Consider the following 18,077-nt stretch of genomic DNA (forward strand, 5'->3'; position numbering starts at 1 on the left):
AGCTTGGTTGTCTATGAACGGAGTGAACTTGCGGAGTACCGGCAAGAAGAACTCCAGATAGGAAGAGAAAAAGAAATTGTAGTTTAGCACCCGTGACGCCATCATGGAGTTTTGGTAGAATTTTCTACCAAATTTGTCCATCGTTCTCCCCTCTCGGCCCGGCGGTACAGAGGCGTAGACCTGGGAGGGATGAGAGCGTTTAAGGGAGGACTCGACCAGTAGGGATTGGTGAGAGAGTTGAGGGCCCTCGAACCCTTTATGGTGCACGATGCGGTATCGAGCATCGAGTTTGCTGGGGATCGCCGGTATGGAATACGGTGTTTCGAAGCACTGCATGAAGGTCTGGTCCAGTAATTTATGCAAGGGGAGCCGAAGCGACTCCGTTGGAGGGTTAGGTAAATGCATGGTGTCCAGATACTCTTTGGAGTATCGGGAGCCCGTGTCAAGGGTCACATCCAGATCATCCGCCATTTGTCGGAGGAATGATGAGAAGGACAATTGTTCCGCCAGCGTCGGTCTGTGGGACGGGCTGGAGGAGGAGGAGGCCTCCAGGTCCATGGACATCGGGGAGTGGCAAGGAGAATCGGGCACCGATGTCTCCTCGTACTCCGGGCCCCCCGGAGGGGACACCTCTGATGAGGAGTATCCCCTACGTTGCAGTTTTTTCTGCGGTGACACCTCCGAATGGCGTGAGGAGTGCCAGGATGAGTGTCTCGATCGGTGCCCGTCTCGGTGGCGGGACGGGGATCGGGATCGTCTGTGCATCGCATGGTCTCCCAAGGCCCCCAAGTGGATAGGGCTGGAAGCGGTGGATCGCAACTGGGTTTGCGATGCGGGTTCTTGCGATGCTGCCCAAGTCTGGTAAGGAGTACGGAAGAACTCTTCCTGACTATGCCCAGGGCTTCGAGTATCGATCGGAGGTCTGGTCCCATGTTGGCGCGGAGGCGTAATGGGTTCTAATGGCGGCATATCGGTAAGCGAGGCTTGCCGCGTGGGCATCGCCGCCCTCCCCCGTTCGTCCTCGTTGGTTGTCGAGGTCGAACGGTGTGGGGGAGGGGGAGGGGGCGGACCGCCCCTTTGGACCGGTACCGGGAGGTCACCCTGTATGGCAGCGATGAGCCCGGGTCCGATGGTCTGCATGAGCTCAACGAATTGAGCTTCCAGCACGGACCGTAGCGAAGCCGATAAGGAGGGATCCGCACCGAAAGGGGGTCCTCCTGCATGGACATCGCGCTCCTTCGAGGCCGAGTGCTTCTGCTTAGTAGCTTTCGGCACTTTGATGACCATTGGTGGCACTGTGGAAGGAAGAGGTACCTGAACCGAGGAGACCGGGGCAGGCACCGACGTCGAGCTCGTGGATGGTGTCGGGGTGAGCGATGCCGGTTTCACCACACTCGATGCAGGAGGGGTCGATGCCGGTTTCGCCCGAACCGGGGAGGTATCAGATGAAGTGGAGGCTGAGGGATCCTTAGCTGCGTCCATCTTGAACATCGATTCCCACAATAGGCAACGCCGCTTGAATGAGCGTGCCGTAAGGGTAGAGCAAGGCCTGCACGATTTCGGGATGTGGTCAGGGCCCAAACACTGCAAACAGCGCCAGTGAGGGTCCGTGAGTGAAATCGCGCGTTGGCACTTGCTGCACTTTTTAAACCCGGTGATTGGCCGGGACATAGGCCGGAAAATCTCCGCCGCGAGGTCGAAGCCAGTGGGCCTGAGCCACGTGGCCGGCCCGTTCGACCCGCCGGAGGAAATAATCTTCTTTTTTTTTTTTTTTTTTTTTTTACTGAAAAAGAAAAGTACTGTTAACTGTAATTAAAAGAAAGCGAAAACGCGGACAAGGAAGGCAAATTTAACTGAATTCAGCTAGCGCATGATGAAGTTGAACTTCTCAGCTCCGCGGAAAAGAAAGAACTGAGGAGACACGCCCGGATCTCCGGGTAGGAAGGCACCGGCGCATGCGCGGTGCGGGCATCTAGAAACTTTAAGTTTCTACAAGCAACACATGCTTGTGAGACGTCCGTACCGGGGCTCTGTCTGATGACATCACCCACTAGTGAGAATACCTGCCTGCTTGTCCTGGGATAAGAGGAGATATGGACACCTTGGGGATAGGAAACAGAATATGCTAGACTAAAGAAGAGGGGATGGGGTGGGGTGATTGAAAAAAAAGAGTGAGGCTGCTAACTTGGTAACAGGGTTTTTCACAGAGAGCAGGGGAATGTAGCCATAGTTGATGGTGAAGTCCTGGGGGTTTCACTCCAAACGCACACAGCCTGTGCTTAAAACCTATGACAAGGTCAGCAGGCAAGCAAACTCCCAGGGGAAGGAATCCCAAGTTTAAGAAGGGTGGCACACAGCAAGCTGGCTCCACAGATCCACCAGAGTTTTCCTGTGAAGCAGCAATCGGGCTCTACAAGACTGTGTCCTTTCCTCTGACAGTGGAAGGGAAGGGGCTTAATGGAGAAACTCGGGTAATTTATTCCAGGCATAGGGGGCAGCTAGATGAAAGGAACGAAGTCTGGAATTGGCAGTGGAGGAGAAGGTTAATGCTAAGAGTGACTTATCCGAGGAACGGAGTTCTCTGGGAAGTGTATAAGGAGAGAGAAGAGAGGAGAAATATTAAGGGGCAGCAGAATTAACACACTTGCAGGTCAGCAATAGGAGTCTGAACTGTACGCAATGACAGATAGGAAACCAGTGAAGTAACCTAAGGAGAGGGGTTACAAGAGCATAGTGAGGCTGACAGAAGATGAATCGCGCAGTAGAGTTTTGCACCGATTGCAATGGGGAAAGGCGACACTGAGGGATACCAGTTAGGAGTAGATTGCAGTAATCTAAGCGTGAGGTTACGAGACCTTGAACAAGGGTCCGAGTAGTGTGCTTAGAGAGGAAGAGGCAAATTTTGGTGATATTGAAGAGATAGAAGCAACAGGTCTTAGCAACTTGTTGGATATACGCAGAAAATGAGAGGTCAGAATCGAAGATCACTTCAAGGTTGCAAACAGAGGAGTCTGGAATAATGACAGTATTATTTACAGAGATGGAGAAAGGAGGAGCAGAGGGTTTAGGAGGAGAGAGGAGCAGCTCAGTCTTGGACATATTTAATTTCAGATGACGGCAGCACATCCAGGTAGCAATATCAGCCAAACAAGCAGACTTTTTCTTGGACTTTAGGTGAAATTTCAGGTGTAGAGAGGTAGATCTGGGAGTCATCAGTATATAGGTGATACTGGAAGTAATGGAAGGAGATCAGGGCACCAAGGGAAGAGGTGTAGAGAGAGAAGAGAAGAGGACCTAAGACAGAACCCTGAGGTACACCAACAGCTAGCGGGGCAGCAGCAGAAGAGAACTTACCAACACATACACTAAAGGTGCGTTGGGAAAGGTAGGAGGCAAACCAGGAGAGGACAGAATCACGGAATCCAAACGAGGACAGTATATCAAGGAGTAAAATGTGATTTACAGTATCAAAGGCAGCAGACAGGTCAAGAAGGATAAGGATAGAGTAAAGGCCCTTAGATCTGGCCTTGAACAAGTCACTGCAGACCTTAGTGAGGGCAGTCTCTATGGAGTGTTGGGGGCGAAAACCAGATTGTAGAGGACTGAGAATCTGTCAAGTTGAAAGGAAGTCCAAGCAGAGACGGAGAGTACTATTGAGAATCTTGGACGGACAGGAGTGGTCCAGCAAAGGTTTTTTGTGAAGCAGCTTAACTACTGCATGTTTGAAGGCATTTATAAGGGAACTGAAGGAAGAATGCTTCTCCTAACCCTGTTACCCTGTCTTTCAATTTCAGAAACTCTTCTCAATGCAGCTGTGTGGTCTTAGCCAAATCTGGAAAAATCAGGACTGGCTGACCACAGAACTGAACATCTTTTCTCCAGAAATACAACTTATATATTAAATTTTCTCCTGTTCAGTTCAGAGTTGCCCTTCTAGCAATATCCTCCTGAGAGGATTAAAAAAACAAATTAGTCAAATATACTGATTCTAAACTGGCAACCTCTTTTGCCGCCCCCATAATGGCCCCAGTTTGAGGAACAAACACTTATTGACATTCTGAAATAACCAATTTGTCAGATTTATCTAATTGCAATATCTCATTTAAATATCTATAAAACAGTATCTCAGAAAACAAAAGATGACATATAGGAAAATTCAATATACGTAATGTTTTTGACCGCATACGATTTTCTAGAAATTCCATTTGTCTATGGATTATCAAACTGTCTTTAATAAAAGCTGAATATGTTGATTGGTAACTTGTCTTAATAGAAGAAATTTGTGACAGTTGGTGTCCATATCACCAATTTTTGAGTCTATATCATGAAATCTGTCAACCGTCTGTTGAGAAAATTTGCAAAGCTGTGGTATGGTAGATTTAATACACTCTTCATTCCTAACCACCACTTGCCAGACATTTATTTCTTTTAAAAATTTATGAATCACATAAATTTAAGCGATGTACAAAAAATCCACAATTTCAAGCACAAACGAACATTATAAAACGCGGTAAACAAATAAGTCAATCTTACCCACAAAATTTCCTTAATACAGAATTATTTAAATCTAAAACAAATAATAACCACGGAGTTAGAGAAAGGCGTCCACAAACAATTGTGTTTTTAATAATTTCTTGAAAGACATACGATCTTTGCATAATCTCATAATACTTAAGAGCTTTCTCATAATACTTAAGAGCATAATCTCATAATACTTAAGAGCTTTCTTTTTAAAGACGCTTTCAATATCTAATTGAAATGCCAATTGCTCTTTATAACTGCCGTTCATTTTGTTCAATTGTGTATTATACTCCCAATAAACTATTTCGTTTTCCCTTTCCCTTTGTATATTACCCTTAAATGTTCTTCCTTTCCTATCATAAAATGTATTTCGTTCCCTTCTATCCTAGTGTTTCCTGTTGTAATCGGTCTATTTTTAAAAGATTTTTATATTTTTTATATATTCTTGTTATTGTTTACCTTATATTTATAATTTATGTACATCGCTTAGTAACTGTGATAGGCGATCAATCAAATAACGAATAAACTTGAAACTTGAATACCTGGAACTGAATTCCAGAGATTCTTACTGGCAATTGAGAAAATAGATATTCTAGATTTTACATTGTGAATCCCATTCTCTCAAACTGAGGAGCAACATCCCTCCCTCAGAACTCAAACATCTTGCAGGTTGATAGATTTCCCACAAGCTTTGAAAGCAAGTAGAAGAGGAGTACAAAATTTGATGAACAACTGACAGAGCTTTATAGCAAATTTTCTGCTGAACAGGTAACCAGCTTTTAAGATTGGAGTAAAAGGAGGGGAAGGGGTAGATCTTCCACCTTCACTCAATGAAACACCAGAAACAGACAGTTCACTTGGGGCTGATGTAGGCAGCTGTATTTGAATATGCTTGTCCACAGGACCTAGAATATTCATTCTGGAGTACTTGTATTTTTAATCTTTGCCTTTCTTTTAACTATTATAAAGAAATAAAAAGAAGTAATGCCTTAAAATAAATATCCAACCAGGATTCAGGCTCCAAAGGGGCTAGGTGTGCCCCTTGTGGCATGCCTCGAGGCCATGCACCTGAGGCACTCCCAGCTTTTAAAGTTGTTTCGGCAGCAATATCTGATGTCATGTGCCACCACCCACCAAAGCCCTTATATTTCCCTCTCCAGTACTTCTTAGGCACTTCCGGCTTTTAAAGTTGTTCCAGCGGCGTCTAATGTCATGCGCCAGAGCCCACCAAAGCCCCAATCTTTCTCTTTCTAAGGGGGGGGGGGTCCACAAACAAGCTGCCTCAGTACTTCTTAGGAACTCCCAGCTTTTAAAGTTTTTCTAGCAGCAGCATCTGATGTCACATGCCACCGCCCACCAAAGTGTGTGTGTGTTGGAGGGGAGTGTCCACAAACTAGTTTTAAACAGATTAAACAGATCTATACAATTTATACAAACCTCAACTGGGCGCACCCATGCCAAAGCAGAAGGAATAGCCTGTGCAGGAAGTTTTGAGTAGCAGCTTCTGTAATAAGAAAAAAAAAAGACAGGCATGGTGGGCTTTTTTTCTTTTTTTTATAGAGGAACAGGAGGCATTTTGATTAGACAGACAATGCACACCAGTACTGGGACCAAATATTTACACCTCTAGACCACTGCTTCTTTACCCACTCCTGCCAGTCAGGTTTTCAGGATCATTGCAAAGAATATGCACGAGATAAATTTGCATATAGCCAAGATCCATTATATGCAAATCTAGCCAGCCAAGTTTTCAGGATCACTACAATGAATATGCATAAGATATGTGTGCCTCCAAGAGAGTCAAGAAGTACTGCTTTAGACTCCAACTTTTTATCTAAAAATGCTATTTTCAGCAGAACATTATGCTGGAACAAGCTGTCCAGTACTGGCAGAGTATCCTCAGTCACAGCTACACACACCAGTTCCTATGACAACCGATAAAGCTCATATATAAATTTCTGAGATCTTAAGAATCAGACGAAGGGCAAATGGGTTTAAAAGAATCAGAAAAGGGAATATATGGTTTGCTTCCAGCCACATTAATTATATAAGTCTCAGATAAGTCCTTGTGAACTATGATAGTACAGAGTGCAATACATTAAGAAATTAACAAAGCTATAAATAAATGTCCTAGAACACACACAAAAAGCATCGCTGTCATGGACTGTACAGTGACTCAACATCAAAAGACAATCATTTTAGAATATCATCTGTTACTTACTTAAGGAACCTCAACCAGGACACCTTCACAGCTGCCATATTTCCAAAATCAGGATAATAAACAGTCACTTCTTCTTCACTAAGTATCTTATGCACAATGACCCGATACCACCATACATCCTGAGGACGCTTTAAACAGCATAACCGGCCAGGACGGATCCATCCACATGGAATAATGTAACGTTCAGAAATGCTTGTATTGGAATAGCAGCGTCTGCAAAAAAAAAAAAAAAAAATCACAATGATTGATAACTAAAAGGTGAATAAAAAAGGATAGACTGCCAACAAGATAAAAAGTGGCGCTCACCCACCTCATCTCAATCATCATATTCTGCAGCATCTCTGATGTATCCTGGCCGTACAAATTGATGTAGAACTGACTCGGTGAAATGATGTTCTCCACAAACACACCAACCAAAGTGCCTTGCTCTACCATGGGCAAGGTATGCAGACATTTGTCTTGCACAGCATCAGGAGGGATTTCCATGTGTGCTGTTTCTACAATTAGTGGTGGTCCATTTGTCATCCACTGCTACAGAGGGGAAGGAAAAAGAACACCAAGGGCCTGGTTCATAAATCTTGACAGTCACACCCCAAATTATGTATATTCTTGATCAGCAAAATTAACAGCTTTTAAACTTTATTCTGACTGGTGGCCAGTATAACCCAACAAACTGGCAACATACCCATGATCCTTGAGTGCCTGTCAACAAATCTGAACCAATTATTTCAAGTCGGTGGTCTTTGAACAACCCATGCACAGGTATTAAAATAACCTAACCTTGTATTAACTAATGCATGAATCAGAGTGGCTATTTTCTCCATCAGTTTGCATGGCCTTATTCAATTCATAATCCAAAAATCATTTCCAGACAATAAACTTGATCATGGAATAGTACTAAACATCCGCTGCTTCTGGATAGTACTGGAAACTCCTGTCTTTATTTCCTTATCCATAAAACCTGGAACTTATTATTGTGTTTCAGTTTATTCCTTCCAACCAATTAGTCACTGTTGCAAGGCATTAATTTAACATTCTTAAATAACTCAGGAGTACAAAAACTTTCAAATTAGCATAAGAACAAAACTGAGTATTAAAACTTCTAATTAACCTTGCCAAAGGCTAGATTATATAAATTAAAAAGTATGGATGAAAGCATGGAACCCCTCAGGAATGCCATATTTCAATGAGCATGGAACAGAGGATTTCCAAGTTACAGACACCTGAAAACTGTCAAGACAGAAAAGAGTGAAACTGCTCCTGAGATTCCTGTATCAAGCATAAATGTAGAAGTTCTTACAGAGAAATATTCTTGATGCAAAAAAGTAGGAGGGGGTTTTAGTGGTGGTGGTTGGGGAGGAGTCACTCAGGTCATGCCTTTCCAATATTATTTTTTTTTTCTAGTTATGTCTTTGTGGTCAAATCCTACTCCCCAACCACAAATTAAGTACACACTAATTGAAATTAACGTATTCATCCAGTGGAGGACCAGAAGTCTAGAAGCACACCACCATTAGTGTCAATATTTATTTACATTTTGCTTAAAATGACTCACAACATACATAATAAGAATGTGCTTCCAGAGGCTGTGGTAGACAGGAGCACATTACAGGGCTTCAAAGAAGGTTTGGATAGGTTCCTAGAGGACAAAGGGATTGAGGGGTATAGATAGGTGTAGAGAGGTTATAGGGATAGGAGTAGAGATAGGTTATAGAGCTAGTCAGGGACCACTGCTCAGGCAATGGGCCTGATGGGCCGCTGTGGGAGCGGACCGCTGGGCGAGATGGACCTCTGGTCTGCCTCAGCGGAGGCAACTTCTTATGTTCTTATGACAGACAAAATCCTACCAGGGGTCGGCAACCTGCGGCTCTTCTCAGAGCAATAGATGTATTCAACTTGTTCGTGGAGCCACCATCGCCCCTACAAATTATTTTACCTCCTGAATTGAGCTCCCAGTCGCATCTCTTGTTTCAATGGGTTGGAAGCAGTGATTCGTACAGCTGCCTGCCGCTAACCCAGAAGCCTCTCCTCTGCCACGTCCCACCCTCTGTCAGAACTTCCTGTTTTGGCCCGGGCGGAGAGGCTTCTGAGTTAGCAGCAGGCAGCTGCAGGAATCGCCACTGACCTGCTGAAGCAAGAAAGAGCATAAAGCTTCATTTAATTTTTATTTTCTGTTAGTATTTAAAGTTTTGTTTTTGTGTTAAATACATATATACCCATATCACATTAAAAACAGTTTCTCAAATCCACTTCTTTACCCATTGTGGCTCTTTGTAAATCTTGGGTCAAACATTTAGGATAAAATGGCTCTTTGCTTTAAAAAGGTTGCTGACCCCTGGTCTAGACACAACTTTCATAACACTCTTGATCCTCTAAAATCAGGCTTCTGACCCCTACACTCACAGAGGCTACCCTCAAAAATCTGCCGTGACCTGTTCCTGTCCAAATCTAAGGGTCTTTTCTTGATCCTCATCCTTCTTGACTTGTTTGCTGTCTTTGACACTATTAATTGCTGTTTACTCCTTGATATGCTGTCCTCGCTTGGATTCCACGAAGAAGTCCTCTCCTGGTTTGCCTCCTACCTCTCCCATTGCATATTTGGTGTATGAATCGGTGGGTCCTCCTCTACTGCTATTCTACTAGCAGTTGGCGTACCCCAGAGTTCTGTCTTAAGACCTTTTCTTTTCGCTCTCTACACTTCCTTCCTCGATGCCCTGATTTCGTCCCATGACTTCTAGTATTACTGATATGCTGATGACTCCCAGATCTACCTCTCTGTATGCAAAATTTCACCTAAAGTCCAAGAAAAAGTCTCATCCTATTAGGCCGACATTGCTTCCTGGATGTCCTGCCATCATCTGAAACTAAACATATCCAAGACTGAGCTGCTCCTCTTACCTCCTAAACACTCCACTCTGTGTCTCTGTAAATAATACTGTCATCGTTCCAGTCTCCTCTGTCCGCAACCTCGTATTACTAACCTACAAGCGTGTCCATTTTTCTGCCCCTCAATATTTATTTATTAATTTTCTTCCTTCCATTTGTGCATCGCACATACCTATACAAGCTCTAGATGACATTACAGAGGAAGGGGTTAGAAGAGAGTAGGGAGGACTATGGAGGGCAGGAAGGAGTGAAGAGGAGAGAAGCATGTAGAATATTTCATAGAAATTCCTAACTTTACAAATAGGAGCATCTAAATGAATTAAAGTAATATGCAAAAAGGAATAGAAGGGAGGAACCGTTATAGAATTCAGTTAATAAAATAAAAAGAATAGGGGGTAAAAACAATGGAATAAAATTTAAAATAATTCATAGACTGGGCAGCTCTCGAAGAATACAGCACTCTGCCTCCATCGGACATCTGGGAGGAGGAGTCCACGGCATGGTCTCACTCCACAAATCCGGAGACACCACCAGCTCCTCCCCAATGAGAGAGCAGACGCCACCCCATCCTAGGCAACCACCAGCAGTGATCAACCATGCCTCCACTGGTCCCGCCTCTAGCAACAATCTCCCCGCAGCGATCTCCAGTCACCACACGCAGGTAGGAAGGGCCTTTAGGTTAGTAGACAGTTATGCTGTGATTCTATAACTGTCAAACTCCTCCTATTCAAAATGTTTTCTGACTTACCTGAGTGAAAATTAAAAGAAAAAAAGTACAGAACCCTGTAAAACTATGAATAAGGTAGATGAAAGGAACAAAATAAAGTAGAAACCAACAAAATTAAATTAAATAGAACTAAAAACTTAAAATATAAAGAGAGAGACACTCTGAAGCCTAGGTTTTATTCATGCAACATTCTAGAACCAATATCTCTCCTCTTAGCTGTACCTTTCTCCACTGCAAATTCCAGATTTCATTCCTTTCATCCAGTTGCTCCACATGCCTGGAATAAACTACAGTCAAACCTCGGTTTGAAAGTGATTTGCAAGGCGAGCAAAACATTCTCGCAAATGATGACTCGCAAACTGAGCATTGACTCGATTTGCAAGCACCCCCCCCCCCCCCCCGAGAACCAGAATCGCTCCCCCTGCCCATGAATGCCCCCCTGTGCAAACCGGTATCCCCCGCCCGCCCAATCAGAAGCCTTTACCCCATCTGGCATCGGCACGCAGCACTAACCCACAGGATGTGCCGGTCCCAGTGAACAAAGATCCTGCCTCTTGCCTGGGCCTTGAGCATCTGCGCATGCTCAAGGCCTTCTGGCTCTCACTCTCTCCGAGATTCAAGTTGTTTCATAGCCATAGGCGTACAATAGAAAAGGAACCAGATATGGTATCAGGACCAGGACCTCTTGCTGCTGATGACACAGACTCACTTTAATTATTAGTCAAAAACCTCCAAAACCGTCATTTCCTTCATGCCATATTTACTCAAATATAAAAACTGAGGTATCCTTTTCCCCCCAAAAAAAAGGGGGGAAAAAGGTTGATTCCAGTCTCCAGTAATTTTGGAGGGGGACAGGATTGAGTCCGGCAGAGCAGTGGTGTAGTAAGGGTGAGTGGCGCCCCTCCCTTGCCTCCTTTCCTTTTTAACTTCTCCGGCATGAGCAGTCTGCTGCCTCCAGAAGCAGTGGGAGCACCAGCCTCAGAGTACACACCGGCTCCCAACCCAGAGCCAGTCAGTCGGTTGCAAGTCACAGATTGCCAGCCCAAGGAATTAACCGAGTGTGAACAGGCCAAGCAATCATTGCTCTTCACCTCTCCACTTCCAGGTGCTCCTGATCTTCTTTCTTTGTGTCCTCCTTTCTCACCTGACCTCCCTGGTCTCTTGGACATCCAAAGATAGTTCCTGCTTTTGAAGGTCCCTCTAGTTACCACTGGCCACTCATTATGGTCACTACCAAATCTCTGTACATTCTAGTAGCCAGTCCCTCTGGTCACTCACTCTGGGTCCTACCGGTCACTCTGGTTTCCAGCCTCTCGGGTCCCCACTGGTCATGGACACTACCAATCCTTTCTGGTTGCTGGTCTCTTGACTCCAGCTGGTCCCGCAAATTCCTCCACTAGTCACCACTGGTCTCTCCACCAGCCACTGTCAGCCCAAACTTCACCAGTACACTGGTCTCTCCACCGACCATCTGATCACCGGTCACTCCCTGAGGACTCTCTCCAGTCCTTCAGGCATTCCACTGGGGACTCTCCCTGGTCCCTCAGGCACTCTCCATGTCACTCAGATGCCCTTTCACTGGCCCTCCCCTGCTTGTCAAGCTTGAGGGCTCTCCAGTTCCTCCAAGTTCTAATAGGTAGGCTCTCGCTCTGGGCTACTAATGGTCTCTCTGGTTGCTGGCATCTTAGGTTCCCTCTCTCTGAGGACTCTCCAGATTCCTCAGATGCTCTCTCATTGGACCTGCTACTGGTTGTCAAGCTTAAGGGCTCTCCAGTCCCTCCGAACTCTACCAGGTAGGCTTCATCACAGGATAGGGTTTCTTTCTCTCTCTCTGCTGTGCCAAGCCACCTGTTAGCACTGGCCAGTGTTGGACTTACCGGGAGTTAGGCTGAAGCTAGCATTCCTCCTCCCGAGGGTCGCCTGGTTCCTGAAGGAGCTCTTGATTTTCTCTGCTTAGGACCTATCCTTTTCAGCTTTACTGTTCTCTCATGGTGATTGGACAGCTCCCAGCAGTCTTTGGAGAATGTTATGCAGATGAGCTCCACACACCACTGCTCAGGCTCCCTCTGCTGGCCTGGGACAGGAACTTCACCATCACATTGAGATATTAAGAAAATGAAGTTTTGAAGGTCTTGGGCCAGTGAGTCTGTGTCAGTGGCAACAAGAAGCCCCGGTGACACTAATAGAGGCATGCTTCCAAACTTCTGAGGTCTTTACATCCATTGTATGAGTAATTTAAATTTCATTCAGTGGATACCAGTAGTTAATTCCACAATTTGTGGTTGGTGGTGTTTTTACCAATTTTTGTTTGTTGTGGAATAGTTTTTGGTTTGAGGATTAAGTTGCAAACTTTCCTCCCCTCCACAAATGTCTTATCTTTTCTCCTTACTAATTACTGTACTGATGTTACCCCAGCTCATAAAAGGCACTGTTACTATTTTTTGCAGGACTGTTTGGACCCCTGTACTCAATAAAGTTATAATCTATTCTTACAATTACACACTAGAAGAACTACAACCTTTTCTATTTTGGGACCTCAGATCTGGAACAAACTTCCAATCTCTTTACGCGCCGAAACCTCTTTAGAGAAATTTTAAAGTAATTTAAAAAGCTATCTTTATAAAGATGCAAATGAATCTTAGATTAGATAATTTTTTCTCTTTTTATGATCCTCCTACTAACTCTTAGATTAAGCTTTCTTTTAAATATGTATTTTAGACCAAGTTTCAAAAAAATCAATGTTTGTTTTTTTGTTTTTTTTTTACCCTTCCTAATGTTGTTCTTCCCTAAATGTTTTTTCTTTTGTTTTTTTTTATTTTAAACAAATGTAGTTTATCCTTGTATTCCTTATGTATTTTTAAACATCTATGGATATGTTTGTATGATTATTGTTCAAATGGTTTTATTTCCCCAAATTATTTTTTGTTATACGCATTGAAAATATTTGATATTGCGTTTAAATCAAAATCTCAATAAACTTGAAACTTGATTACTGTATAATTTGGGTTATACAATATGTAGACAGCAAGAAAATGGATGATGAAATTAATCTTGACACCTTTCCACTCCTACTCAAGGCCTACATTAGTAGTTTTCTCTAGCCCTTATATTCAAAAGAAGCTCACCCACTGCTGCTCCTTTGTGACTACCTGTACATTACAACTATCAGTAATCAGATTATGCCCTTTTGGTTCTTTCTTTTCAAGGTTCTGAAGGGGATATTCCCAGTTGGAGAACCGGAAGTTAGAGAAGAGCATTTCTGCAGGAAGCAAATCCTTGTGCTTCACAGATTCCTTGTTCTCTTTCTGACCTAAAATATAAGGCAAAGAAATCAGCAGAGAAATAAAAATAATTCATTAGCTACATTGTTGACATAAATATAATGAGAAGTCTTAAAATGTCTGTGAAGAATTTTCAAAATAAGAAAATGTGTATTTATCTGAAGAAACCCCATTTTGAAAAATGCCCTACTAAATGGAGGTTTATGTTTAAACATTTTTTAAATTGAATATCAATAAAGACAATACAAACACAGCAACAAATAATTTGTATAACACTTTTATAGCAAACCATCAATCTCTCCCTGTCCCCAATCTCCTTTTCCATATGTAATAAATGGAGGTTTATATCAATTTATTATATTTCAAGTACAGTACATTGAACCAGAAACATTGCTTATATCTAAACAAAAAAAAATCCTGAGAATCATCCAACCCACTCCCTGTCTTAATTTCTATGACATTCTTCAGACATTACCCCCTCAACAGATCAATAAATCAAAACTGGAGTCTTTCAGTAAGAATTGTTATTGCACATTAATTTCATCCTCCCCTTTCCTTGCCCCCCCCTGCAACCTTAGATATCAGTGTTAAGGCATACAGATAACCTTTCATATACCCAAAGATCCTGCTATCAGAAATAACAATACCAGATAATCCTTTAAATTCAGGTTCTAAAAACATATTCTGATGTTTCCGATGCTTCAATAATTTGATATAAGGTGTCTTAGTTTTCTGAAAACGCTCTATCCTCTAACATTAGAGTTGTGAGGCAGGACATATTATATATATATATGGGTCTAGGACAATTCATTACGGCTGTTTCTTCGTGGCCAGTTCAGCATGGCCGTTTCAGGTCTGAATTGTCCATGGTTAATCATCCCATTCCGCATTATAAATATAAGGCTCATTTCTGCTAGCAAATCTGTGTGGGATCTTAGGACAAGTCACTTTTATTCCCCCTGGGGGGGAGGGCAAATTCATCTGTGATATAGTACTTCTCTCTTGAGCACCCCCACCAGAAGTGCTTTTTCTCCCCCTCTTAATTCACTTTCAGAAAGCAATTTTTTTAGTGAGGGAGTTAAAATCAAGCAATTTCATTAAAAAAAAAGGCAATAACACTCACAGGTGAAAACTTGTCAAGAGAGCAGCACCTTAACTTCTCTTTTTCTCAGCCTGCTGTGGTCTGATAAGTATCTTTCGTTACAAATTGGAAGCAATTGTGATAAAAAGAACATACTCTGCTTATGAAAGTAACTGACAGAAGAGGGGGGAGGTGAAATAATCCTAAAGCAAGCACAAAATTGAAAACAACAAAAAACCCTTTGCTTTCGGTTCTAGGACGATTCATCACTGCTACTGGAAGGAGACAATTAATCACATCCGCAGTGAAATGTCCTGCGATGAATCCTCCCTGATACATATATCTCAGTTTTTGTAGAAGCACAGCAAAAGCTGCAGCCCCAGCAGTGAGAAAGCAAGGGAGGGCTCTTCTGCCACTGCCCCTAAGTATGTTGAATGGCTGAGCCAGCCTTGCAAGGATCTATAGCCTCTCTCATAGAGGTGCCACCCTTTCTTTCTGTTGCTTGATTAGAGGCCACTCAGCCTTGCAAGGATCTATAGCCTCTCTCATAGAGGTGCCACCCTTTCTTTCTGTTGCTTGATTAGAGGCCACTCTTTATGCTCAATCTCCCATCATGCCAGTGCTCAGTAGCTTCAAAGTACCTGTGAAAATTCACCCTGTGGACTTAAGCAAAAACACCACTTTGCACAGCACCCTTTCCAAATGTAAAACAGCTTTTTGTAATTTCTTAAAAATAGCCCAGTCATACTTTAATTGGTAGGGTATTGTATAAATATAGATAACTGGTAATATTTTGATACACACTGCCCTATCCATCCAAGAATGGTCCAACTTGATCCACTGCTCCAGGTCCTTAATTGTCCTCTGGTAAAGTGGGATATAATTGATCTGAAACAACATCTGAAGTCAGGACTTAAGAAATGTCTTATCTAGTAATTTTCTTTCCTTTTGTTCTATCAGACCAGTCTAGAAACTGTGGGTTATGTCCGTTGACCAGTGGATGGAAGACAGGGAAGGTAGTGATTCGCCCTTAAGGGAATTATGTTTCCTTAAAACGCACAGTATTTCAAATAACCAAGCAATGGTATTCATGTTCCCACTAGATATTACACAGAACAGAAATTTCACTCATCCCCAATGGAATCTAGCCCTTACTTGCTAAGATTCATTCCATCCCCACAATTATTCTTCCCCATCCCCACCTGTACCCATAAGAGTCAACGCTATTATTTGCTTGCTCTTAGCCCTCTGTTTTCTCTCAACGCCAACAACCTACTGTAGTTTTTTTGGATAGTATTCACTATTCAACTAATGAGTTGAATAGAGTCAACTAACTACGGAGACAGGAAAGGAGCGATACAGGAGGAAAAAGAGATAGCTGACAGGTTAAACAAATTCTTCTCGTCAGTCTTCACCAGAGAGGACACAACCAATATTCCGGAACCCGAGGAGATTATAAACGGAGAACAAGATGAAAGGCTGGTAAAACTAGAGGTGAGCAAAGAGGATGTCCTCAGACAGATAGACAGACTAAAGAGCGACAAATCACCAGGCCCGGACGGCATCCACCCAAGGGTACTAAAAGAACTGAGAAACGAAATAGCAGAGACACTTCGCCAAATATGTAACCTCTCCCTAAAAACAGGAGAGATCCCAGAGGACTGGAAAATAGCGAATGTCACGCCCATCTTTAAGAAGGGATCAAGGGGTAACCCGGGAAACTACAGGCCTGTGAGCTTGACCTCGGTTCCAGGGAAGATGATGGAAGCAATGGTAAAGGACGCAATATGCGAATACATAGAAAACAATGGACAACTGAAGGCGAGCCAACATGGCTTCTGCAAGGGAAGGTCATGCCTCACGAACTTGCTGTACTTCTTTGAGGGAATAAACAGCCAGATGGATAAGGGGGAATCCATAGACATCATTTACCTTGACTTCCAAAAAGCCTTCGACAAGGTACCTCATGAACGGCTACTTAAAAAGCTGTATATCTACCGATGGATCAAACACTGGTTGGCAGGCAGGAAGCAGAGGGTTGGAGTAAAAGGCCAATACTCTGACTGGCAATGGGTCACGAGCGGAGTTCCACAGGGGTCAGTGCTGGGACCTCTACTGTTCAACATATTTATTAACGATCTGGAGGCAGGGACAAAATGTGAGGTTATCAAATTTGCTGATGACACCAAACTCTGCAGCAGGGTTAGAAACACGGAAGACTGTGAAGACCTGCAAAGGGACCTAACGAAACTGGAAGACTGGGCAAAAAAGTGGCAAATGAGTTTTAACGTAGAAAAATGCAAGGTCATGCATGTAGGGAAAAAGAACCCGATGTTCAGCTACAAAATGGGGGGAACACTGCTAGGGGTGAGTAACCTTGTAAGGGACCTGGGGGTGATGGTCGACACATCACTGAAACCATCGGCGCAATGTGCGACAGCCTCAAAGAAAGCAAACAGAATGCTGGGCATCATCAAAAAAGGTATTACAACCAGGACGAAGGAAGTCATCATGCCGCTGTATCGCGCAATGGTGCGCCCGCACCTGGAGTACTGTGTTCAATACTGGTCACCATACCTCAAGAAGGACATGGCGATACTCGAGGGAGTGCAGAGGAGGGCGACTAAACTAATAAATGGTATGGAAAATTTTTCATACGCTGACAGGTTAAAAATGCTGGGGCTGTTCTCCCTGGAGAAGAGGAGACTTAGAGGGGACATGATAGAAACCTTCAAAATCCTTAAGGGCATAGAGAAAGTGAATAAGGACAGATTTTTCAAACTGTGGGGAGCCACAAGCACTAGGGGTCACTCAGAGAAACTGAAAGGGGACAGGTTTAAAACAAATGCTAGGAAGTTCTTTTTTACCCAGAGGGTGGTGGACACATGGAACGCGCTTCCAGAGAATGTGATAGGCCAAAACTCTGTACAGGGGTTCAAGGAGGGTTTGGATAGGTTCCTGGAGGATAAGGAGATAGAGGGGTACAGATATAACTAGAGGTAGTTTATAGAAATAGGCAGAAACCACTTCACAGGTCGCGGACCTGATGGGCCGCCGCGGGAGCAGACCGCTGGGCGAGATGGACCTCGGTCTGACCCAGTGGAGGCAACTTCTTATGTTCTTATGAGTGTTCCAAGCCTCATTCTGGATCACCAGAAGTTTGGCTACATGGCCCATGTCAACTTCTTCCTTCTCTGCGGGAACCCCGTGGCAACTTCTACCTTCCCTGCAGGAAATGCAAAGTAGAAGTACTTTGAAAGGAGAACATTCTAGAAACTGAAGCATGTCTACTAATAATTAACTAAGGTAAGTTCCTAGACCGATCTGGTGGGAATACAGGAAAGAAAATTATCAGGTAAC

At 43.5% G+C, this 18,077-nt stretch overlaps 1 protein-coding gene across 3 annotated transcripts in view; it reads right to left on the reverse strand.

Moving 5' to 3' along the window:
• The window catches only part of TDRD5 (tudor domain containing 5), a 120,867-nt gene that overhangs the window by 31,702 nt on the left and 71,088 nt on the right, over positions 1-18,077 (reverse strand). For all 3 annotated transcript variants that reach the window (XM_033916886.1, XM_033916885.1, XM_033916888.1), the window contains exons 8-11: positions 13,481-13,665; positions 7,053-7,273; positions 6,743-6,955; positions 5,959-6,025 (exon numbers count right to left, since the gene is read on the reverse strand). In XM_033916886.1, the coding sequence (XP_033772777.1) occupies positions 5,959-6,025; positions 6,743-6,955; positions 7,053-7,273; positions 13,481-13,665 (686 nt within the window). The remainder of the gene's footprint in view (positions 1-5,958; positions 6,026-6,742; positions 6,956-7,052; positions 7,274-13,480; positions 13,666-18,077) is intronic.

The sequence above is a fragment of the Geotrypetes seraphini genome, chromosome 12, assembly GCF_902459505.1.
Source record: "Geotrypetes seraphini chromosome 12, aGeoSer1.1, whole genome shotgun sequence".
Classification (NCBI taxonomy): Eukaryota; Metazoa; Chordata; class Amphibia; order Gymnophiona; family Dermophiidae; genus Geotrypetes; species Geotrypetes seraphini.